Here is a 26,461-nt window from a genome sequence, read left to right as displayed (position 1 = left end):
TCTGAATAGACTAGAAAGCTGGGCCAAAGCTAACAAAATGAAATTCAACACAGAGAAATGTAAGGTACTGCACTTAGGGCAGAAAAATGAAATGCACTGTGGAGGGGAGACACATTGCTGAATGAAAGTACATGTGAAAGGGATCTAGGAGTCCAAGTAGACCATAAGTTGAACATGAGTCAACAGTGTGATGCGGCAGCTAAAAAGGCCAATGCAATTTTAGGCTGCATCTATAGAAGTATAGTGTCTAGATCAAGAGAAGTAATAGTGCCACTGTATTCTGCTCTGGTCCGGCCCCACCTGGAATATTGTGTCCAGTTCTGGGCACCACAATTCAAAAAGGACATTGAGAAACTGAAGCGTGTCCAAAGGAGGGCGACAAAAATGGTGAAGGATCTGGAAACCATGCCCTATGAAGAATGACTCAGAGAGCTGGGGATGTTTAGCCTGGAGAAGAGAAGGTTAAGAGGTGATATGATAGCCCTGTTTAAATATTTGAAAGGATGTCATATCGAGGAGGGAACATGCTTGTTTTCTGCTGCTCCAGAGAACAGGACCCGGAACAATGGATGTAAGCTACAGGAAAAGAGATTCCACCTGAACATTAGGAAGAACTTCCTGACAGTAAGGGCTGTTCGACAGTGGAACAAACTCCCTCGGAGTGTAGTGGAGTCTCCTTCCTTAGAGGTCTTTAAACAGAGGCTGGATGGCCATCTATTGGGGATGCTTTGATTTGGATTTCCTGCATGGCAGGGGGTTGGACTGGAAGGCCCTAGTGGTCTCTTCCAACTCTATGATTCTATGATTCACTCCTGGTACAAACTGCTGGGCTGTTTTGTTCTGGAGGAGAGGGAACCCCCTTGATCAAGGGCAATTATCTTTCTCCACAGAGATTCAGGTTCGAAATCTGCAGTCCACATGCACAGAATGGTTGTGGTGGGGGCTAATATCTCAGTTTTCTCTCCTCCTTATAATAAGAGTACATATACAATTAAAAAGTCATGATTTAAAATTGACTTCAAGTCATTTCCAACTTATATCGCCACTCTTAGGTGGACCTATGCCAGGATTTTCTTGGCAAGTGTTGTTCAAAGGAGGCTTGCCGTTGGCTTCCTCTGAGGCTGAGACAGCGTGACTTGCCCAAGGTCACCCAGTGGGTTTCCATAGAGGAGCAGGGATTTGAACCTAGCATTCTTGAGTCCTAGTTCAGTACTCAAACCACTACATGATACTAGCCTTCCACAGTCAATTTACTGTGTACAAACAGGAACTCAGCACTCAATGCACTATGCCACACTGGCCATCATGGTTGGTCTACCATGGATTGACATCCACCTTTGCCTGGCTCCATTCAGGTCTTTGGAGCAGCATCAGGCACCTGCCTCTTAGACTTGGAGACTTGGACTGCATCTGCACTGCCAGAATAATCTGGTTTGACACCACTTTAACTGCCATGATTCCATCCTCTGGAATTCTGCGAAGTGTAGCTTGTTGCAGCACCAGAGTGGAGCTACAAACTACAGTTCCCAGAATTTCATGGTATGGAGCCATGGCAGTTAAAGTGGTGTCAAAACCAGATTATTTCTGCCGTATGGATGTAGCAAGACTGCTGTTTGATGGGTAGATATTCAACAAGTTTAGCTTTTCCTATCACTGCACCTGATAGAAAAGCTGCACAATGTGTTTGTCATTCTACCAGGGACGATGGCCCAGTTTCAGTGGAGACTGTTTGGAGTTCTCCACCTGCTGGCACTTCATGGCACCGTTGCTGTATCTGCTAAATCTTCTGCAAAGCCAGAATTTCTGCAAAATCAAAAGAAAGAAACAGTCTTCTTCAAAATCAGAAGAAAGAAAATATGTCTTTTCCTCTTTGGTTTCCAGGTGGCATTGCTAGATCACCACAACTGTCTCTTTGAATGTCTATTATTCAGGAAAAGTTCCAGGTGTCTTGCCAGGAAAATACTGTAAAACTGAGCTATGCTTGGGAAGGAGTGGGGAGGCTTGGAAAAAGGGCTATCAGCTCCTGCTGTCTCCTGCATCCCCACTTTTTTAAAATCATCCATACACATATATAAACATATATATATAAACACACACACACACACACACACACACACACACACACACACACATATACTTCTTGTTGTTGTTTGCCTCCAACCCTAACGCAAACCTATCCTGTGGTTTTCTTGGCAGGTTTCATCAGAGGGAGTTTGCCATTACCATCCTCTGAGGCTGAGAGAGTGTGACTTGCCCAAGGTCACCCAGGGGTTTTTTATGCTTGAGGGTGAAATCAGCCCTGATCTCCAGGATAATTGCCCAAGGTTCAAATCACAACATGCTGGTGGTCCTCATACATATATAGAATTGTAGAGTTGGAAGAGACCTCAATGGGCACCCAGTCCAACCCCCTGTCATGCACATATTACAACACACTCAACAGATGGGCATCCAGCCTCTGTTTTAAAAAACCTCCAAATATATACTTACATACACAAAACTACACATACACACACAAATATATATATATGTACAGCAGGCCCTTGAAATCCACTGGGGCTTGGTTCCAGGACCCCCCGTGGATATCAAAATATGTGCATGTTCAAGTCCCATTAAATACAATAGTGCAGTAACATGGTATCCCTAACATAAAATGGCAAGATCAAGGTTTGCCTTTTGCAATTTATATATTTTTTTTAATATTTTCAAACCGTGGATGCTTGAATCCGTGGATGAAGAGTCTGTGGATACAGAGGACTGATTGTATATTATTATTATTAACCTTTATTTATATAGCGCTATATTTGCCAGCATGGGGCACTGGACTATGATTCTGGAGATGAAGGTTTGATTGCCCACACAGTGGGAAACCAACTGGATGAACTTGGGCAAGTCTCACCTTCTTAGGATGCATCTACAGTGTAGAAATAATGCATTCTGACACCACTTTAAGCGCTGTACCTCCATCCTATAGTATCTTGGGATTTGTAGTTTCCCATATCATTAACTTTCTCTTCCAAAGAGTGGTGGAGCCTCACAAAATAACAAATCTCAGGATTCTGTAGGATGGAGCCATGGCAGCTCAAGTGATGTCAAACTGCAATATCTTGACAGTGCAGATGCACTCTTAGGCCCAGAAAAAAAAACCCTGATAGAATTAGCTTAGGCTTGCCATAAGTCAGAAACGAGTTGAAAGCACACAGCAAAATATATATAAACAGAGAGAGAGAGAGAGAGAGAGAGAGAGAGAGAAATATAATATGTCAATGTGTATATTTAGGGTTGCCAGACTGACAATTAGAAGGGGGCATGAACGGGGTGACAACAAGGCTTCCTTTTCCAGGACCTGTCTTCCAATTCAACCTTCTGTCCAGGATGAATTCCAAAGTGTCCTCCATTTTGAGCATGATGGAAGAGCCTGAATTTACATTGATATGAGTGTTTCTAACTTTTCTTTGGTTATGTCCTCCATTTTTCTTGAATGCCCTACATTTTGTGGTGTCTTGTCCTCCTTTGGGATGAGGCCATTTGGTCACCCTAGGCATGTGCTGCGTAGAAGAGGGAATTGCAGCATGTGTTGCTTGTTAGCTGGTTGAGGCACATGTTGAAAGTGCCTCTTCTCCACAAACCTTTGACAAGAAAAGTCAAGAAGGCTTAGCTAAGTGTGCAAACAGCAGGAAAAGAGGAAGACTGTATTCCAGTTGGTTCAACCATAGAAGCCAGGGCTTTCCCAAGTTTGCAAGACGTGATCAGGGCTCTTGATAACAAGGGGGCTTGGAGGCCTCTCATTCAGAGGGCCATCATAACTTGACCATAAATAACAAAGCTATTAAATACCCAAATGTATCTGAGGAAGTAGGCTTAAGTCTATGAAAGCTCATGATGCCAACTTCAGTCTTTCAGTTTGTGCTACAAGATCTCTCTAGATCCAGGAGCCTCCTCCAGTTTCCACTCTGGCAACCCTATATTAGGTAGAAAGTCAAAATGATCACTCAATAGGTATGGACCTCGGAGTTTATCACACAAAGGAAATTGAGGGTTTATCTCGTGAATGTCATGGAAACATTGTGTAATTATGCAAAACAATTTCACACGACTTCGCACAAAACCCACCATTAAAGTGGTCATAAAGAAGCATTAACGCACATCTTTTTACTTTCAGGATTTCAGTCACAATGCATTTCCGATATCACTTTATTTGCGCAATTGCATGCGAGAATCATTTGCACAATTACTTGCCATTGCTGCTTCATTTGCAGGATGCTTTAAATGTGCTTTAATCTCTCTTTAATGTCAAAATGAGCCCCAGTGTGATAAACTCCCTAGTAGGGCTGCCAGAGGGAAAACTGGAGACAGCTCCTGGTTTCCTGAAGATGGAAATTGCTGCAGATGGGGCTTGTTACCTAGTTGCTGGAAGGCCCCTTTTTACACCTCTGTTAAAGGTATGGGAGGTGGAACCTCTCATCTTTATGAAAAATCTCTAGGAGCATGGTCCAGTGGTTTGAGCATTGGACGGGATTTTCTTGTCTCCGCTCAGCTGTGGAAACCTACCGGGTGACCTTGGGCAAGAAGTCACACTCTCTCAGCCCCAGAGGAAGACATTGGAAACCTCTTTTGAACAAGCCTTGCCAAGAAAACCCCATGATAGGGTGCCCTTAGGGTTGCCCTAGGTGGGGAAAGACTAAAGTCACATAACAAAGTCCAGTTTTCAATCTGGCAGCCCTAGGCATACATCTGCAGGGAGACCAGAAGCCCTCCTTTCTCAGGACCTGTCCTCCATGTCAACCTTCTATCCAGGTACAATTCCAAAATGTCCTCCATTTTGAACAGGACTAAGAAACACGAGTTTATATTTCTAATCTTCTTAGCTTTCATTTGGTCACGTCCTCCATTTTTTCCTTGAATGCCCTACATTTTGTGGTTTCTTGCCCTCCTTTGCACTTAGGACATCTGGTCACCTTTCACATGTGTGTCTCTCTTCCTTTTTCTTATTTTTGGATGAGGTTCCTGAAGAAGCCAAGTCCTTTCCAGTTTTCAGCCTGGCAACCCTAGACACACATTATTATTATTATTATTATTATTATTATTATTATTATCCCACATTTCTCCCAATTGGGGACTCAAAGTGGTGAACAAGTATAAAACAATACAATTTAAAAACAGTATAAAAGTATTAAAATATATGTCTCTTCCTTCAGGCTCTGAAGAAGTCAAGTCCTCTCCAGTTTTCAGCCTGGCAACCCTAGACACACGCACACCCCTATATCTTTCTTTTTCTCCTTTCTTTTTGGGCTGGGCTCTGAAGAGTTAACCCAAGAGAGCTGGGATGCCCAGAGTGGCTTGGAAGAAGAGGAGGAGGAGAAGGAGGAGAGAAAGAGGAGGGGAGAGGCACATCTGCCTGGCCTCTGGAGTCCTTCTCTGGGCTGCCCTTCCTCTTCCTTTCTTTGGAGGGTGGCAGGGGAAGCTCAGCCCAGGGAGAGCTAGTGCCCCCCCCCCCAGCCACCAGCCCTGCCCTCTGCCACCCTGCCATCTGTGCCCATTCCCCTGCCTGGGTTTTTTGCAAGGTGGCTGGGCTCTGAGCCAATTTCTGCATTGTCTCCCTGGGCTGAGCTCCACGTGGCCCCCAAAAGGGTGAGCCTCAGGACCCCAGGGCAGAAAAAGAAAGAGAAGAAAGGAAGCAGCAAGATCCATCAATCGATTGATCCACCAGCAGATGCTGTCCCCCTGATCCTTTGGCAATTCAGACTGTGTGCCCTTTCTGCAGGCAAGAGAGAAAGCACTGCAGGTAGGTCCAGCTGGGGCTGCATCTGCACTGCCTGGGGCTGCATCTGCACTGCAGTTTGATACCGCTTTAACTGCCCTGGCTCAATGCTGTGGGAACCTGGGATTGGCAATTTTGTTTGGAGAGAGCTAGCCCTCAAGGGCAACCATGAAAGAACTAGACAAGATCCTAAACCAGGGATGCCCAAAGGTGGGCCCTCCAGATGTTTGAGGCTTGAGCTCCCAGAATTCCTGACTGCTGGCCAAGAAGGCTGGGGGTTAAAGCCCAAAACATCTGGAGGGCCAAAGTTTGGGATCCAGTGTCCTAAAGTGTCAAGATGTACAGTGGTCCTTCCACACTGGCTGGGGTTAGGAGCGAAGGACCCCTGTGAATGTGGAAAAACCACAAATATAAAAACACTGTTCTTTTTAATAATAATAATAATTTATTTATATCCTGCCTTATCCCAAAAGAATCAAGGCAAGTTACAAGACAAAAAACAATAAAATACAGTATACATTTTACCTAAGAGAACACCTCGCTAAGAAACTCCAGGTCCTCCAGAGCAACTCTATGGTCAACATCTGCCAGAGGTTGGTCACAGAATCATGCTGCAGGACCTACGAATGGCTAGAGGAGTGTTTTCTGTAGGAACTATTAGGTTCTCCAGCACAACTCTATGATCAACTTCTAGCAGAATTGCACTGGAGGACTTAGAAATGCCTAGAGAGAACTAGGAAATTATCAAATCTGCAAAAATCCTATAAAGACGACAGATGTAGGATGGGGGGGGGGGTACCTGGCTTGACAACAGTACATGTGAAGGGGCTCTAGGTGTCTTAGTAGATGACAAGTTGAAAATGAGACAACAGTGTGATGAGGCAGCTAAAAAAGCCAATGTGATTCTAAGCTGCATCAATAGAAGTTGATTGAGAATTCCTGCATGGCAGGGGGGTTGAACTGGATGGCCCTTGTGGTCTCTTCCAACTCTACGATTCTATGATTTTATGAATTATAGTGTCTAGATTGGAGAAAGTTTGTGCGGAGGATCCATTCCAGAACTGCCTGCGAAAATGGAGACTCGCTGATATTCAAGCCCCATAGGCTTGAATGGGGTGTGTGCCTGCGAATGTGTGCAGGGCGCTCACCGCAGGGACATGCCCCATTAAAAAGTAACGGAGGTCGCCCATCCGTGAATAATCAAGACTGTGGACCTCAAGTCTGCGAGAAAGGAGGGGCGACTGTATTAATAGGAAGTAGAAATAATAAGAAAAGAAAAGGTGCTCCATCTGTAAAATTTCTTTATTCTTAATATATAATGTAAAAAACAGAAAAAACAAAGAGATGTATATTTGTTTGGAATATATCATTTGATGAATTATAACTTGTTGGGGAGCTGTAGTAACTGGGTGTGCTCCAAACATTGTCCTCAGAGAGGGAACATTGGAGCCCAGCATGTCTGAAGAGCATCATATTAAGGAAGGCTAGCATGGAGGGGGTTTTAATCCGCCTTTTTTGTAGAGGTTCAGCACCATATTGTGACTAGGAAGCTGTTTCACAGAATCACAGAATAATAGAGTTGGAAGAGACGACAAGGGCCATCCAGTCCAATCCCCTTCTGCCATGCAGGAACTCTCAGTCAAAGCATTCCCAAACAGATGACCATGTAGCCTCTGCTTAAAGACCTCCAAGGAGGGAGATTCCACCACACTCCAAGGGAAGTTCCTCGTGGGCAACCAAGACACCCATTGATCCAAAATGAAGAATACAGATTATAAACATTTAATTTTAGAGACTACAGCCAGCCTTCTGTATCCACGGATTCTGCCTCCATAGATTCAACCATCCACAGCTTGAAAACATCTCCCCACCACAATAAATAAATAAATAAACAATCCCAATAACAAACCTTGAATTTAGTTATTTCATATAAGGGACACCATAGATTTTGGTATCATTTCTGTTAAACGTAAGGGAAGTACAGTTAGACCTCCGTATCCACAGATTCTTTATCCACAGATTGAACCATATTTTCAACTCAAGGCTTGAAAATATTTTTAAAAATATAGATTTTGAACAACAAACCTTGATTTTGTCATTTCCTATGAGGCATCATTTTGCTATGCCATCATATTTAATGGGACTGGTGCATCCACGGATTTTCGTGTCTATGAGGGACCATGGAATCAAACCCCAGTGGATACCAAGGGCCCACTGTAATAGGTTTGTGTGTGTGTGTGTGTAATCTGTTTTTAGTAATTCTGATGGCAGAAATGTCTCTCTGGGGTTTCAGACAGGATTCTTTCCTATTGTGTGTGTATGTGCCTTCAAGTCATTCATTGACTTATGGTGACCCCATCTATTTCATAGGGTTTTCTTAGGCAAAGAATACTCAGAGGTGGTTTTACCAGTTCCTTCCACTGAAATAGTACCTGGTATTCATTGGCGGTCTCCTGCCCAAATACTAACCAGAGCAGACTCTGCTTAGCTTCTATGGTCAGATCTGATGCCTTTAGCGTATTCCATGGTAATTTCCCATCCAAGTAGTAACCAGGCCTGGTCCTGATTGGCTTCCAAATTCAGACAAAATTTGTCTGAATTTGGTGTACGATGGCTTGGTCGACTGCAGGGATGGGAATAGTTACCCTCCCCAGGTATTGTTCAGTCTCAGTTCCACCAGCCCTAGCCAAATAAACAATTATGAAGGATGTTATGACTTGCACTTCAATAACTTCTGGAGGGCTGCGTAATTCCTATCCTCTTTTTAACAGAAAGGTGGGATATAATCAGGGATATGGAGTTGTGGACTTACTGTCAGAGACATTTAACAAAGTTTCCTTATTCAAAAAGTTTCATCAAATAAATATATTTTATCTTCTGTCAATTTAAGTGGACTGATCATTCATGCAGTACTGATGAAATGCCTTGTGGTATCATTTTACTAAAGCAAAATTGTTATTACTGATTTGCCATTTATGGAGCAGTTTATTTTTATTATTTATTTATTTGTTTGTTTATTTTGTATGCTGCCTTTCTCCCAAAGCAGCTCACAGATAAAAATGTTTAAAGATCTCAGTAAAATTCAAATCAATTAAAATCATCTACACACAATATAAAATCACATATAAATTTACAAATGTTAAGTTGGATAGTAAAAATAAATAGATAGATAGATAGATAGATAGATAGATAGATAGATAGATAAATTGGAGTCAGAGTTGAAGGTTTAGTGTACCACCTCCACAGCCCTGGGTAAAAATGCAGTAAAATAAATAAATAAATGTCTATATAGACTTATTTTCCTGTCTTTGAATATCTTATTTTGTCTTTTTCTTTTTAAAAAATTAGGGCAAGACCTCCACAGCAGTGTGAGATGCACATTTGTCTCGAGATTCCTGTTATCCAAAACCTTTGAAAATGATTTGTGGATCTTGGGTGGCCAGCCTGCACATGGGCAGGTAGTCAGGGGCTGTGCCGTTTTGGGGATATCTCCTATCAAATATAAGGTTGTTACCACAAAATCCCATGCTGAGCTGCAGCTGACCGAGGACACAAAATGGCAGCCAAGAAGGGAAGAACGCCAGGTGTGAGTCTCTCATTCAGATCTCTGTTGCAACATGGGATAAAGATTGGAGAGGAGGAAAGAGACCAAGAGGAACTCAAATCAGAAGTAGCATTGGAAAGAGGAGTAACTCATGAACTGAAGGCTATGAAAGACCAGAGCTTTCCGAAAAGGGAAGACCCGGAACAAATTATCAATGAATCAGGCAAAAAGGAGTTGAAACCTTTAGAATCTCACCAGGTCCTTAAAGAGACACTGTCCTCTCACTCCAGATGGGGGAAACCACAGCTATCAGGTTCTCCACCATGGGAAAATGCAAAGGTTCTCCTTGCTTCCGTTGAAGGGGCACCTAATGCTTATTGTAAGTCCGGAGGATTGTCAGATCCCAGTAGAGAAAGTCTAGGGGACTTCACAAAGATGGAAGGCACAAAGATGGAGGACTACTGGAAAGGAAGGGAAGATCTCCTTAAGGAAGACTCAGTCACCATGGATGTGCAGCGGACCCTCTTCAGGGAATTTCGGTACCAAGAGGCCGAGGGCCCCCGCGAGGCCTGCAGTCGCCTCTGGTATCTTTGCCACCGGTGGCTGAAGCCAGAGAGACATACCAAGGAGCAGATCTTGGAACTGGTGATCCTGGAACAGTTCCTGGCCATCCTTCCCTTGGAAATCCAGAGTTGGGTCAAGGGAGGTTGCCCTCAGACATGCGACCAGGCGGTGGCCTTGGCAGAAGACTTCTTACTGAGACAGCAGGAGTCTGGACAACTGGAACAAGAGGTGAGCATGCTTTTCACAGGAGAATCCCACATGGGATGGAGAAAGGCCGCCCACTTAATAATGGTTCGCAATGTGCTTTTGAGATTGTGCCAGTTGGCATGAGCCCATCATCCATTGGCTCTTTGGTACTGTAACTTATGAAGTCAAGACTCTGATCGATTTATTAAGACCTGCAAGTGCATAAAGTCCAGCCTGCAGGCTGCCAGGGCCACCAGGGGTAGAAAAATTGTCCCTAAATGTCTCCAAATATCTTCTACGAGGAGTCAGGAGGACCTTCCCCCAAAGCAGGAAGTTATTTTCAGTCACCTCCTGTTACTTAAAGATCTCTCCTGGTCCGAAAATGGTCAGGAAGCCCAAACACATGGCAAAAATGCCCCCATACTCCCTAAAGTTCATTTAGGGCAAAAAAAGTTTTGTTTTTGTTTTTTGCAGAGTGAGTATGGAAGTGGTACAGCCTTCCACATTTCCTGTTGGCCTAATGTAGCCCCTACCCCTCACGCTTGCTCATCCTTGCCCTAAACAAAGCATAGAAACATCTCAGGTTCTGTCCTTACCCTTTCCATTTCAACGTCACAGTTGTCAGGCTTGGGAAAGAGCTCTACCTGACACTTTGGAGGAGTTGACAGTATTAATCCACAGGACATTTTGAGCACAATTGGCATAAAGTAGGACTTGAGTGTGTATGCAGCCTACCGTGGGATATGTTGGACCAAAAAAACCAAAACTTTCCAGTTTTCTTTGAAAAAACTTTATAGGAGGGCTTCTGGGTAGCTTTTTGTCACTTGTTTTAATGTAGAATATCTGCTTTGGGAGACTTGTAGGAGCCAAAGCCCTCATTTCTAGCCATCTTTTTTGTTGGTGGACACTGTGGTTTAGAGGTTTCAAAAAAATCAGACCTAGGGAAGCACATTAACCATTAGCATTAACAACCTGTATGAAAGAAGGTAAGAGAAGGAAAGGCAGAATCCACAGAGCTTCTGCTGAAATGAATCAGTCTTAAAGATTCTACACTTTCTCTTCCTCCTTTTCCTTTTAGATTGAAATAGTCTAAGGAGATTATTGCACCTGGAAATCCTACTGGGATAGACGTGGGATTGAAAAGTCAAACACAAATGTTATCACACTCAATTTTGGCTGGGCAAGTGCAACTGTATGCAGCTCAGACCTCAGCAGCGCTTATCCAGTGGCTTTTCAAAAACAGCAAGCTCCCACTGTATTCCACTGTGCTGCCTAGCATGGCTGTAGTCATTCACTCTGAGGTCAGAATAGTTATGTGATCAGTGCTGTGCACCATGCTGTCACCTCAGGAATGAGTGAATTGCTATTTCCACACCAGGTGACACAGTGGGACATGCATGCGAACAGCCACCTGGCATCACAATGGAGGGCCCTCATTAAAAAAGGGATGAGTACCCAACAAGTTGAAGAAGTAATGCCTCATCTCTTTGAAAATAGCCATGAACTGTTAGATGATCAGAGGCTCACTCTGGAGATGATTCATAGAAAGAAAACACTGAACATTGGGCAGGGACATGCTACTTAAGAAACATTCCCCTTCCCTCGCCCAACAGCAACCATCCACCTATTTTCAAAACACATCATCAGATTGTGTTCATTGTTTGCACATGGCAGTCATGTGGCTTTTCTGGAAAGAGCAAAACGGGAAAATTTCCCAGAAAATTTCCCAGGGTTCTAAATACTTAATGCTGTCTGATTTTAGCATGTTAGATTTAATAGCATATTCCAACACATTCAAAACTAAAACATCAAATCTTATAAAAACATTGCAGTTATATTACACATAATATACTATATTAAGAATAGGGTATATTTCCCTTACATTTAACAGAAATTACTACATCTAAAAGAACAATATTTTTAATAACATATACCTAAAGAGAGCTGTATATGATATAAGAATAATTCCACTTTCTTTCATTGGGGTATAACTGCAGTACCTTCAGCTTTACTCACTCACTGTGCTCTGCTTCCCAGTAGAAAGACATCTGATTCATTGCAACTAGCTGAACACTCTTTCACTGGAGAATGGATGTATGTCTGTGGGCACAGAAAGTGGTCACATTTTTTATTGACTATTTATATGTATGACTGATTAAGAAGCAAGAAATGTTGCAAAATAGAAACAAGCTCAGCAATGTGTTCATTTGTTAGTCTATTCCTCTGAGGTTTGTCAACTCTTTTCATTCTTCTAAGGCAGCTTTTCCCAACCTGCTGGTTGTGACCCCTTTGGGGGTCGAAAGACCCTTTCACAGGGATCGCCTAAGACCATCGGAAAACACATATTTCCGATGGTCTTAGGAACCGGGACCTTTGTTTGGGGAGTCACCACAACATGAGGAACTGTATTAAAGGGTTGCGGCATTAGGAAGGTTGAGAACTGCTGTTCTAAGGAAACAGCTTCATATCCTGTAACTTGATCCTTGTGCAGCAGCCCAGAGAACTGTGGATAAAACATAGATTATGTATGGTGCAGAAAATTTTCCATGGAAAAATATAGCATCAGAATTTGCCACCCCACATCTCTGATAGCTGGAGATGCTTGGTGAGAGGAAGGTAAGAGGTGTGCTATGGCCCTTGAAATTTCTCTGAGTTTCACACATTATTCTGTTATCTGAACACATTTCCTTCTTGTTTTGTTTCAGGGCTTGGCCCTGATCCAAAAAGCAGCTTCAAATCTCTGCATGGCTGAACAGTCTCCTCCAGGCCTCAGAGAGAAGCAACCTTGTGCCGAGGTCAAACAAGAGAGTGATAGCGAGACCAGCTCACAGAGTAAGACTTTACATATGTTCATTTTGATGGTCCTGGTTCCTTGGATGACTTACTCATATGCTTCTTATTTGTCTATCTAATGCAGGAGCAGAGTGGGGGAATGTGTCTCGGGTCTTGGGAATAAACCTAGCCCTTTTGGGTGCCACACTGGCCTTTTGGGTGTAGTGAGCATAGCCAAATGTTAGAGTCATAGCCAAATGTTAAGTGCTATCCAGTGACATAGAAATTGTTAATTTGTATTTAGTAGCTCTGCTATATAGATGCGTTTCAGCAGTTCAAGGCTGAGAATGAAACCAGGGAAGTAAAATTGCCTTTTAGGTACTGATTTATGAAGCTCTCATAGCTATTGCAATAGGAGATGGGTCACACCTACACATTTCAAGTTCCTTTACTTGTTTCTGTACTATATTAGTGTTTCTCAGACTTATCTGATATGGAGGAACTAGCATTCCCCACCCTCACCCCCAATGTTCCATAGATCAGTACCCTATTTGTGCCCTATTGACTACATCTATTTCTTTCCGGGAAACTGTCTTTGAACTGGCAGCCAGTGGCTCACGGACCTGCATCAGTCCATTACAATGTTTTTGTTAGATATAGTATTTTTAGGTTTATGTCTTTTAACTGTTTAAACTGCCTTGAGTCCCAGGCTGGGAAAAAGGCAGGAAATCATCATGATCTTTAGCAATTATAAACTACCAGCTCCATGATTTACCATCTATAAAGCTGCAACAGTGCGATGCGGCAGCTAACAAGGCCAATGCGATTTTAGGCTGCATCAATAGAAGTATAGTGTCTAGATCAAGAGAAGTAATAGTGCCACTATATTCTGCTCTGGTCAGGCCCCACCTGGAATATTGTGTCCAGTTCTGGGCGCCACAATTCAAAAGGGACATTGAGAAACTGGAGCGTGTCCAAAGGAGGGCAACTAAAATGTTGAAAGGTCTGGAAACCATGCCCTAGGGCTGCCATAATTGTCCACTTTTACCAGGGACAAAATGTAGGACAAATTCAAGACCAAACTGTAGGGCAACTGCAGGACAAAACTCAGCTCAAAATGTAGGACATTTAAGGTCCACCATTTTTCTTCAATGTCCTACATTTTGGGCTGAGTTTTGTCCTGCAGTTGTCCTACAGTTTGGTCTTGAATTTGTTCCACATTTTGTCCCTGGTAAAAGTGGACAATTATGGCAACCCTATGAGGAACGCCTTAGGGAGCTAGGTATGTTTAGCCTGGAGAAAAGAAGGTTAAGAGATGATATGATAGCCCTGTTTAAATATTTGAAGGGATGTCATATTGAGGAGGGAGCAAGCTTGTTTTCTGCTGCTCCAGAGAACAGGACCCGGAGCAATGGATGCAAGCTGCAGGAAAAGAGATTCCACCTCAACATTAGGAGGAATTTCCTGACAGTAAGGGCTGTTCGACAGTGGAACACACTTCCTAGGAGCGTAGTGGCGTCTCCCTCCTTGGAGGTCTTCAAACGGAGGCTGGATGGCCATCTGTCAGGGATGCTTTGATCTGGATTTCCTGCATGGCAGGGGGTTGGACTGGATGGCCCTTGCGGTCTCTTCCAACTCTATTATTCTATGATTCAACGGGGATGTGTGTCAGTGTTCAATATTCAGTGAAGTCTTGGAGAAGCCTGGAATGGCAGCCAGTTCCAACTCAGAGTACTAGGCTTCTCCAAATGGCCTTAACTCATTCCCCAAGACACCCTCATTGGCTGGGAACATGTTCCTAGCTTTTGTATCTTCCTCCCATTCCAAAAATTTGAAATGTTTTCTTAAGTCTAAGGCTGCATCTGAACTGCAGAAATAATGCAGTTTGACAACACTTTAACTGCCATGGCTCAGTGCTGTGGAATTCTGGGATATGTAACTTACTGTGGTACCAGAGCTCTCTGACAGAGAAGACTAAATATCTCACAAAACTACAAATCCCGGAATTCCTTAGCATTGAGTCATGGCAGTTAAAGCAGTATGAAACTACATTATTTTTTGCAGTGTAGATGCAACCACAGTTATAGGCGCAGGACAGACCACCCCAAATGGCGGCCTGCCGGTGGCCTTTTTCCCTCCGGAGGGACGTCACAGCCACCAGACCGCATGGCATCCATCCGGAGTAAAAAGAACTCGGAAAAAAACAGGTTCTCTTTGTGCTGCTGGGCAGACGTAACGAGTGCACCAATGGCGATGCACAGCAACATGCGAACACTGCGTGTCGTGTACGTCAAAATGGCGGTGCCTGGATGGACAAAATAACGGTCTGGAATAATAAAAAATCAACAGATTACTGGGAAAAGAAATTGAAACCTCTGACAAGGTATTTAAATAATTTATGATGACCAAAAAAAATATATAAAGCTATTTAAAAGTAATTAGCATATGTAGATAATACCTTATTTTGCATTAAGATATATGGAAGAAGGAATTGATAGATGGGAGTAAATGTAAAAATGGAAGTTATGAAGACCTATGTACAGACGAAAAGGAATAATATTGAGACGTTAATTTGTATGTATATTGTACATGAGGAAAAAACCAATAAAAATAGTAATAAAAAAACACAACAAAATGGCGGCACCTGGATTGATGGGACGGCACCATTACTACACTGTTGCGCCACCACTGTGCAGTTGGTGCACGGTCCCTAACCCTAAAATCAAATTTATACCACAGGCTGAAGGAACCCCCCCCCCCACATGCTCCTAAAAAGTGAGCTAGCCCCATATGACTTTTCTGCTTGTCCATCCTGTGTGTAGCAGAGCTAGGAAGTAGCTTGTTTTTCTTGGTACCTAATTAGGTTTACAGTAAAGAGCCAGAGTCAAATTTCATTTTGCTTTTAATCAAAGGCTGTAATCCACTACTTTTCAGTGTAAGATTTGTCTGTGTATTACTCATGACTGATTCTGAGCAATGGGAGGCTGAAGAGGAAGGATAACTGGGGTGGGTACAAGGGTCACCCTGTGCTACATCCAAGAAGGCTTGTTTGTAACAGCTTATGCATTTTCCTCAAAATATCCAAGAGCCCATAAGACAGGCCAAAATAAAGCTGCTTCGGGTCACTTTGGGGGTATGCTGTTTAAATGACACACACATCTTAAGAGGCCAGAAGCTGTGCCAAAGCAGTGCTCCAGTCCTTAGGACTGGAACGTGGCTTTGGTGCAGCTTCTGGCCTCTTAAGACGCATGCATCATTTAAACAGCATACCTAAAAAGTGACCCAAAGCAGCTTTATTTTGGCCTGTCTGTACAGCCCCCAAGTTGCAATATCTGAATTGGCCACACAGGAGAAACAGAGAGTATTTCCTTCTATTTTGTAATAGCACAGTAGTAACCACGAGGGTAACTTGTTAGTAAGGAATAACTGAGTTTCCTTTCTGAGTTATAATAGTAGTAGCAAAGTGATCAGATTCATAGGGATTGGAGTAATGAATTGAGTAACTAGTTTCTATTAAAAAGAAACATTTCAAACTCTGATATGTAGGGTACTTGTTTCTTTATTTAATAATTTTCTTTCTATAGGGAATAATGTGTAGAGTTTCTTTGTCTTTTCCAGCGGATGATGAATGGATGACAGAGAGCAAAGAGGATATGCCTCAGCTAGACGATACTGAAACAGTGAAGCGCCACAGACCCTCCTGGAAAAAAAGCCCATGGCCCCAGGAAGATGGAGAAGCTTCTGAGAGTCACAAGGAGTCAGAAAAGGGGAGGAAAAACTACCTCGATTCCAATGTGAATGTACTGTTTCCTTATTTAGGAGAAAGTGGCGAACTGAACCAAACTGTCGTCATAAAGAGAAGACGCAGAAGTAGAGGGGAAAGGGTATGTAATGTGTGTGGGAGAAGCTTCAGTCGGACCACAGTGCTAGTTGCACACCAGAGGACCCACACTGGGGAGAAGCCGTTCATGTGCAAAGATTGTGGGAAATGCTTTAGCTTGAAATCTACCCTGGTTGCGCATGAACGAACCCACACAGGGGAGAGACCTTACACCTGCTCTCAGTGTGGGAAGAGCTTCACTGTCAGCTCAGATCTCACCCGACACTATCGCATCCACATCGGAGAGAAACCGTTCAGCTGCTCAGAGTGCAACAAAAGCTTTAGCCGGAAAACACAGCTTCTCAACCACCACAAAATCCACACGAGGGAGAAGCCGTACAAATGCTCACAATGCGGAGAGACCTTCAACCGGAGTTCCAGTCTCATGATACATGAGGGATCCCATACAGGGGAGAAGCCCTTTAAATGCCCAGACTGCGAGAAATCATTCAACACATCCTCCCAGCTTGTCAAGCACCATCGGGTCCATACCGGGGAGAGACCGTACACCTGCTCTGAGTGCGGGAAAAGCTTCAGCCAAAGGCAAATCCTGATGGTTCACCAGAGGATTCACACAGGCGAGAAACCATTCAAGTGCGCCACATGTGGCAAATGTTTCTGTGACCGAGCCGTCCTCATTAGGCATCAGAAGGTCCACACGGGGGAGAGGCCGCATCAATGTACAACCTGTGGGAAGAGCTTTTCTCACCGTGCGGTCCTTGTTAGACATCAGAAGATCCACACCAGAGACGCTCTCAATGTGCTAATAATAGAGGAAGAACCAGACGAAGCCTCATAAAAGCTCAATCTGCCCAACATTGCCTTACTTTCAGTGTGGGCTGCAACGTCTGTGGTAAACCAGTGGTTTGTAATGCCCTTCTACTGGGCTGCAACAGCACTTCAAGAAACTTATTAGACATGGACATCAAAACCAGGAGCTCAACAGAGCAGGCAACAGTAACCATTTCATTGCTCTGTGGCTCCATTCCAGGTATAAGGAAAGTGCATGCAACCCCCAGAGCTGTTTTTTTTTTTACACCCCCTGCACCTCCCCAGTTTTTTCTTGCTCTCAGATTTTTCCAGATACTGTATGGGTATAGTAGGCAATGCCTGTGCATTTTTTTTGTTTCCCTGGTTTGTTTTATACCTGAGGCAGGCTTCCCCCCCCCCATTTTAAATAAGCATAAGTTTGCAATTAGGTGACTTTCTGTTGGGGGGGGGGGAAGGGTGCTACTGAGAGGACGGAAAGCATGGTGAAAGTATCTTCTACACCCACTAGCGGATGTTGGGAACATTTGGAGGTAAAATTTGGTTCAATTTTGAGGGGAGATATGGGGGTTTCAGTCCTTCTAGATCCCCTGGGAGTCCAATGTGGGTCCCCAACAATTCCCCACCCCTTGTCTAGATTTTGGGGGTAAAAGTGATGCCCTTCCAGATGTTGTTCAATTCTAACTTCTATTAGCACCAGACATCACAGCCAACACACTGGGATGGTGAAAATTGTTACCTAAGAACATCTGGAAGGCCCACAATTCTCCCATACCGTAGGTTTAGTGAGCACTGGTATATCCCAGTTAAATTATTATGGGAAAAGTAATACCTCTGGATTCCCTCTTGGATAAGCACTTGATATACAGCCAGTTGTAGGCAAAGTGAAACCAATGACCTCAGTGTTTGCATTTTTAAGCTATGCAGTAGAAGTGAATGAGTAAAACGTGTACCTGGTTATACGGTCGGGACAGCCAGGATGGCATCCATTTGATTTATGCATGTGCATTGACTCATAGTATTAGTAGTAGGGCTGACAAAAGCACTTATTTGGTTTTTGTATAGTAGAATTCTACGTAGTTTGGTTTATGTTTTTGCTCCTCACTTCAGATTTCGGGGCCCTGCTATTGTAATAATAAGGGATGGTGAAAGAGTAGCCTGTGGACCACATGTGACCAACAAACACCACTTTTGTGGCATCCAAAATCCACATACACACAGATAGAGGAAGAATTTCCAGAAGGTCAGCCCTGGAGAACAAGAATAGGACTGCAATGCCCTCAGATGATGTTAGGATGAGGCCCAGTGCTTCCCTGTCCAAGTTTAAAATGAGTTGTATGGATTAAGAGAGGAACCCCTTCAAATTATGTTGATAAACTGGCTGCTATTACTGTGGTGGTTAGAGAAATGGCGCTCCTTTTCTTTAGGAAATTCTACATAATTTATCAGTGTTGTCTTTAGTCAGAGGTAACAACCACAGCACCCTCCAGGTATAGTTGAACTACAACCCCCAGTATTCCTAACCATTGGCTATGCTGGCTAGCACTAGTGCAAATTGTAGTCCAACAACATCTGAAAGGCCACATAATTTTTAACTCATGCCCTAAATTCAATTCCTAGTCCAAAGTAGACTACAGATCCATTGAATCAATTGCTGAAGAGCCAGCATGGTGTAGTGATTTGAGTTCTGGATTAGGACTTTGGGAGACCAGGCTTTGAATCCCTACCTGGTCATGAAAACCTTCTAGGTAACCAGAGGGCCACTCTCTCAGCCTCAGAGGACATCAAGGGCAAACACAATGTGAATAAATCTTGTGAAGAAAGGCCATGATAGAATCGCCTTAAGGTCACCATAGGTGGGGAGCAACTTGAAGGTACACAAGAACAACAAACAACAACTTTTATGTAAGGCCTGTTGAGTCAATGGGTCTAACAAATCTGGGCTAGCAGTTTGATTTACGTTAACATATAACCATGGGGAACTCTTCAACATAAGGAGAGCGGTTGGCTATGTTTTTAGTTATGTCTGGTTCGTGCTGTTCTGGTATTCTTGTGGCTACAAGACCTCCCCACTCCAGAATTCCACAGCATAGATGTTTAGCACTTTCAACCTCAAGGTTTAAATAAATAAACTGTGTGCACCTAAGATGGCCAACTCTTTGATAGCTGTGAAGAGCATCCTGCAGAGCAGACTGGAATGGAAAGCTATGAAACGCACCATAGAGTCTATGCAGAGAGGATGGACTGCAAAGTGAAACTAAGCACCAATGATATTGAGAAGAACTCAGGCAAACCACAAGTGCTTGGGACATTCACACTTGTGTAGCCGTTGCCTGATTTGCCCAAAACAGGGCTATTCTCAAGTTGACCACACTGGAGTGGAGAAGTGAGGCAGCTTATGTTCCTGGGACAAAAGGAGATCCCACTTCTAAAAACAATAGCCTTGAACACCCAAGGTGTGTTGAGCACATAAATAAAAATGCAAACATTGAGTCTAACGTTGAAATTCAGATTAGCGAGGAAAGGCCAAAAGAAAGTGTGAAATGGGCACAAAGTCTTCATTGGAACTTCCCATGGTGGCCATGTTGTTGAGTTTAATTTTGCAATAGTATCAGTCACCAGGGTCCATTTAGCTGGGTAGTTGTGGGGTTGCCATTTTGCCTGATGTCTATACAACAAGGAGGGCAACGTGTAGCCCTGAAGCTACATGTCGCCTCCATAAGTGTTTTGTGGCCTTAGAAAATCCTACCCTGATTCTTGGTGTCAGGAGGAGGAGGTGAATTGCCTCTTCTGGAAGCATCTAGGAGCACTTCACTTACCAGTGTTCTCAATGGTGGGGAATGCTGGGAGCTGCTGTCCAAAAACTGTCTGGGAGGCCTTGTGATTGTTCACCTCTGAGTACATTTACTTCTCATTTCTGAGTCAAGGGTTGGGAATGTGGTATTCTTGATATTGAGTTGCAGCACCCATCAGCTGGATCTGGCAGAGCTAATACTAGGTCCTGGAACTGTCATTTGACAACATCTGGAGGACCATAGGATTCCCACCGCTGAATTAAGTAAACCATTTGCCACTCACCCTTTTTGACATCGAGTGGAGAATATATCCCCCTTCAGATGTCATTGGACTGCATCTCCCACCAGTCCATACCGACATAGCCACTGGTAAGGGACCTTGACAGTTGTAACTAACAACAGACGTTGCCCATCCTCCTGTACATAATGCTTCCAATGGGGTCTGTCTTTGACTGTACTATTAAAAGGTGCCTTTCCTACCACCTCTAGCAAACCACCCAGGGAAGGACAATAGGACAAGCCTTTACTTGTTTGAAAATTCCCACCTAACAGAAGGCTTTAGCTACTCTGGGGTGCTTCCCAGAATTCTGTGGGGTGTTGCCTGGGTGACTTTGAGCAAGTCACACACTCTCAGCCTCACAGGACGACAAAGTCGACCCCCACCCAGACAAATCTTGCCAAGAAACCTCTGTACTAGATGACCCTAGGGTTGCCATAAGTTGCAAACAACTTGAAGGAACACAACAACAGCGACTATACACACATGCGCACACACATGTATGTGTTTGTATCATTGTGTGCCTTCAAGTCATTTCCAACTTATGGTGAGCCCAACGCAAACCTATAATAGAGTTTTCTTGGCAAGTTTCTTCAGAGGGGGTTTGCCATTGCCATCCTCTGAGGCGGAGAGAATGTGACTCGCCCAAGGGCACCCAGTGGGTTTACATAGCCAAACCCAGATCTCTAGAGTTTTAGTCCAGTGCTCAAATCACTACACAACACTGGTGTAGAAATATTCCCCTACATACGAAAATTACATGGGTGGATTTACTATGGTAGACCCTGAATCCTGAGTTGTTATTTTCCAAAATGTTAATGCTTCCCTTGATTGAAAATACAGTCATCCCTCCATATTAGCAGCTTTGATATTTGCGGCTTTGATTATTCACGGATTTCATTAATATGTTCACTCTAGGACTGTCTAGGTCCTCCAGTGCAACTCTGTGGTCAACTTTAACTAAAAGTTGCACTGAAAGACCATTTGTAGCTACTCCAGTGCCATTCTCTGGTCAGTGTATGTTGGACATTGACCACAGAGTTGCACTGGAGGACCTAGAGATTCCTAGAGAGGTGTCCTCTCAGGTAAAAACAGTGTTTTTGTCATTTGCGTTTTTTCCATATTCACGGGGGTCTTGTTCCCCTAACCCTAGCGAATATGGAGGGACAACTGTACTTCAGAAAAGATGTCATGAAACCCTTTGAGGAAATTGAAATGTTTTGCTTTAAAAATCTCATGGTAGAGCCAGTATGGTATAGCAGTTTGAATACTGGACTACAGCTCTGGAGACCAGGGTTCAATTTCCAGCTCAGCCATGGAAACCCACTGGGTGACCTTGTGTGAGTCACATTGTCTCAGCCTTAGAGGACAGCAGTGGTAAAAAGAAGAAACTTGCCAAAAAGAAACCCTGTGATAAGGTTGCCATAAGTCTGAAACGACAACGACAACAACAGTGCCCTATTGACACCTAAGGCATTCCTGTGTTTCCATTTCCTTTTAAAGTCTACCTGCAGGCAAATATTTATGCCTTGCAGCCAGAGATCTGCATTGTGATTGACTCACATGTTCACATACTCAGCAATGGCATCAGAGACAATTGGTCAGACCACAAATCGCTGGCCTCCCAGTTGTGCTGTTGAAGAACCAATAAACGTGCCAGTGGCCATGGTGAAAATTTGCAAAGACTCATCCAAAACTGCAAAATAAATAAATATATTTTTAAAAAAGAGTAAGACCAATAAAAATGTTTAGAAAAGCATCCGAAAATGGCAAGAAATAAAATCCACCGAAGAAAACCATTTCCAATTATCACCATGACTTGTGGAATCTGATTGTTGTTTTTTAACTTGGGAAAAAAAACTTTGTTTTGATTTTAAGCCATGAATTATACCTAGACGAGTAGTTCTGAAAAACGGGCTTTTTAATTCTTCCAGAGACTTTTGGCCCTGCAGTCAAGAATATGGGCTAGGATTCTGGCAATCCCTTGTTCAAATCTCAGTGAAGCCAATGGGTATTTACTACCAGCCGCATCATGCGCACATACCCCATGCTTATAAAGGGGTGAAAACACTGTCCTGCCTCACAGGACTGTTGTAAGGACTTTTGAACTATTGTATGTCATACTTGTGCACTTCGAGGAAAATACTGTACTAAATCATTGGTCTTAATGCTATTATGAAAATTTAAAGTTAGGGTCAGGTTTTAGATACTTTGATTTCTAAATGCCTTCTTATGTCTTTGGGATCTCCATTGAATAAATAACTTGAGTTGTTTAAGTGTATTGATGCTTTTTTCTCTGAGTTATTCTATACTGTTTTCATTGGATAGCAGGGTAAACATGATCCCCTGCCCTTGCTTTAAACCATTCACAGTGGCATCAAGTGACATTTGGCTTGTTATTGACTTAGAAAAAAAGAAAGAAAGAGAAATTGCTACTTTTGGGATCAAAAATGCCAGCATAAAGATCTTAGCTGCTCTTAACTAATCCTTAGGAGAGGGATGCTTTGATTGAGAGTTCCTGCATGGCATGGCAGGGGGTTGGACTGGATGGCCATTTGGTCTCTTCCAACTCTATGATTCTGATTGCATTTTTTTAGAATGGGGAAAATACTGTACAAAAGCTAGGAAAACACCATCAAATAAGAGTGTTATAGAGAAGGGGTTGTTCCCATTTTGGTAGCCAGACTGGGATCCCAGAAGGGCCAGATTTTCCCCCAGGGCCTGAAGTGTAGTCTAGTTTTGACTATGGGGTTATTCAGTCAGTGAAAATAACTCAGGTAGAATCAGGGTTGAATATTTGTTGATCACGTGCATTTTGAATGCATCTACTTAAATTTGAGAGATGAAGCTGCTAAAAACCCCAGTTAACCCAGGGCAGTGGCATCACTAGCAGAGTGCGACACCACTTCTGTTCAAACACCTGTATTTTGGCAGAAACATTGTGGCATTTGCCTGTATTTCTTTAAAATGCTTTAAGAGATGGTGGGAGTGAGGTGAATCTCAGTGGGAAAAGAAAGGAGCCTCCCCCGAACTTTTTAAAATTAAAATTTCAAATTTCAAAATTTTTAATTAATTTTTTTAAAAAAAAATTAACATTGAAAAAAACCTATTACATTTTAACCAAATCTTCACTATGTACATGTAAATACATTTAGGTTATGCATAAGGTATTGTCATTTGAAGGTACAGTGTGCCCACGTTATACACAGGCGTGTTTTACGTGGCTTCCAGCATATGCTGGAAGCCGCGACAGAAGGAAGGGAGGCGCGCACTGGAAGGAAACAATGGCGCGTGTTCCCGTGGCGTGCTCCCTGTGCACTGCTGCCACAACACCACGGGCATTTGAATGGGGCTTGAGCATCTGCGTTTTTTCCGTGCAGGAGGGTCAGGAATGGATCCCCCATGTAAGGGAAGGGCGCACTGTATAATTTATACATTAAAGCCTTTATTTATTTATTTATTTATTTACTGTATTTACTTACTTACTTACTGTATTTATACTCCGCCCTTCAGCCCTAAAGGCTCTCAGAGTGGCTTACAATAATAATAATAATAATAATAATAATAATAATAATTATTATTATTATTATTATTATTTATTAGACAGTTCCCTGCCCTCGGGCTTACAATCTAAAAAGACATGACACAAAAGGAGAAAGGAATGGTGATGGCGATCAGGTCCAGCAGTTCTTCTCTCCCTCTGAGGCCTGGACCAAGGCAGATGGACTGCAGGCAGGGCTCTGCTTCTTAATCGAGGCCAGGCCCTATGGAGCTGGGCCTAAACCTTTCCCTCCATGGCCAGATTTTAATTTTAATATAAATTTTGCTAGTTGTTTATATCATAACTATTAGCATGAGATTCCATGATATATGTTAATTATGATTTGTGAGTAACAGTGCAATTTTTTTTTTATTAAGGATTCTGTATGGTGTGAAATGGGAAGACACAGTCAATGAGGGGGGTGACACCATGAATGACTGCACCAGGTGACACCAAACCTAGGGACGCCACTCACCCATGGTAATCGATCTCGGGAGTTTTACTGAGTTTTTCTAAAAGATTTGCATTCTTGGCTGTGTGCATAACATGCAAATAGGCCTGAGATAAACCGGGATAAAACTCTGCATTCTTTAAACGTGCTTTGAATATATTCACATCTTCAACTCTATCTTTATTTGAGTTCAGATATGTGAGCAACAGAACTCACAGAGATGCAGTTCCATAGTGTGAACAACAAACCCAGAATGCGTGAGTGCAATTATTCGCATAGTCGCACTAAAAACACCACGTGAATGACCCCAAACACTAGGTTTAAGTCCTAGATTTGTCTTTTTTGTTTAATGTTAAATAGTACACAAAGCCCTGCAACCTATTCAAAAGGTGAATGGATGCTCCTAGAGGATTTCCTAGGATGGGGACAGGCTACAAAACAGTCCTGGGTCATCTGTGACCTCCCCTTTCCCGCATCTGTCTGCTTACTGATGGGAAGAGGTGGCAACTCACAAGAAGAAGATGCAACTGGTCTTTAACCAGAGTCCTGGTGATGCAGGGGTTAAATGCCTGTACTGCAACCACTCACTCACAAACCCAGTCAGGGGCTCAGGCTCCACCCAGGCTTGCATCCTTCCATAGGTTACTAAAATGAGTACCCAGCTTGTTGGGGGCAATTAGCTTACACATTGTAAACCACTTAGGGAGTGCTTAAGTGCACTGATAAGTGGTATAGAAATGTACTTGCTATTGCTATTTGATGCAAAGGAGAAAGAAATAAGAGTGCACTCCCAGATGGAGTGTGCCCTCATTTTCCTTCCCCTTTAAGCCAAGACCAGCTGCACCTTCCTCCCTTGAATTGCCTCCCTCCATCACTGTACTCCTTTTCACACTGAACACTGATCACAAACAGCAAGTCCCTCTAAGGGCTTGAGAACTACCAAGAGGGGAAGTTGCAGATGGGACACAGAAAGCTAAAGAATAGCCCCCTGTGACCCATCCAAAAAGAGGCGTATGTACCCAGGAGTCACAGTTCCAGCCAGTCTTGGGGGTCTCGTGATCCCAGGGCCACAGATGGTTCATCTGCTACAAAAGATCCACCTTTTATGCCCACACTCATCCAACTTTAAAGGAACTACCCATGGTGCTGTACTATTTGGGATAACTCTCTGAAGAGTTCAAACTAAAACCTGAAGCAAATTCACAACCGCTGGGGGTCTACTCCACTGATTCCCAAAGTGAGCAGTACGTCAGCCTGCCGGGACAGTGGAACAATCCAGGAGGAGGGGTGAAGGGGAAAGGGGGCAGCAGGTGGGTGGCAACGGGGAAAGAGGCAGTAAGAAGTAGTAGTGCGCAAGAAAGACAAGGGGAGATGATGGCCTTTAGGACCATTGTGGGGATGGGGGTTGCATGAAACTTCTTTTCAGGGACCCTTAAAACCCCCAGGAAGCCTCACTTCATGTGGTGGTGTCTGCTGCTCTTTGCCTGCCCATGTGAGCTCACCCTCTTAGCCACATCTGTCACTAGCCGTGGTGGGAAACTCTTGCGGGGATTGGGTAGAGGGCATCATTTCTGTGGCTTGGAGCAAACAGACTGACTGACTGGACCAAGGAGTTAGACCAAATAGATTTTGTTGTTTTTAAGACTTTCTCTGAATGGTTACTTACAAAACGTAGGTAACTCTGCACATCAAATTCTCTTCTGAAAGGTCTCAACCCTTCATTTGCAAATGACTTGGGGCACCCCCTCATGCCATCCAAGTCCTGTGAGGCAGCTGCTGTGTGAGGCTCAGAGGGCACCACCTTACTTCCCCCATGCCCATGGAGTACCAGAGACTCAGAAGGCACCATCCCACCCAACCCCCAGGCCCTCCGGGTCCTGTGAGATCGCTGCTGCATACAGCTTCAAGGGCATCTCTGTCCC

General features: G+C 43.5%; 1 protein-coding gene across 1 annotated transcript; it reads left to right on the top strand.

The window, feature by feature from the left end:
• The first annotated feature begins 5,635 nt into the window (after window positions 1–5,635).
• LOC149320498 (uncharacterized) lies at window positions 5,636–22,784 on the top strand. Its single transcript, XM_089501033.1, has 4 exons — window positions 5,636–5,785; window positions 9,110–10,097; window positions 12,761–12,878; window positions 16,446–22,784. The coding sequence occupies exons 2-4, from the start codon at window positions 9,318–9,320 to the stop codon at window positions 17,504–17,506; spliced, it is 1,959 nt and encodes a 652-aa protein (XP_089357159.1). The 5' UTR covers window positions 5,636–5,785; window positions 9,110–9,317; the 3' UTR covers window positions 17,507–22,784.
• The last annotated feature ends 3,677 nt before the right edge of the window (window positions 22,785–26,461 follow it).

Source organism: Sceloporus occidentalis, unplaced genomic scaffold, assembly GCF_023333645.1.
Source record: "Sceloporus occidentalis isolate IW3139 unplaced genomic scaffold, rSceOcc1.0.p SCAF_1, whole genome shotgun sequence".
NCBI classification, from domain to species: Eukaryota; Metazoa; Chordata; class Lepidosauria; order Squamata; family Phrynosomatidae; genus Sceloporus; species Sceloporus occidentalis.
This window is presented reverse-complemented; position numbering and strand designations above follow the sequence as displayed.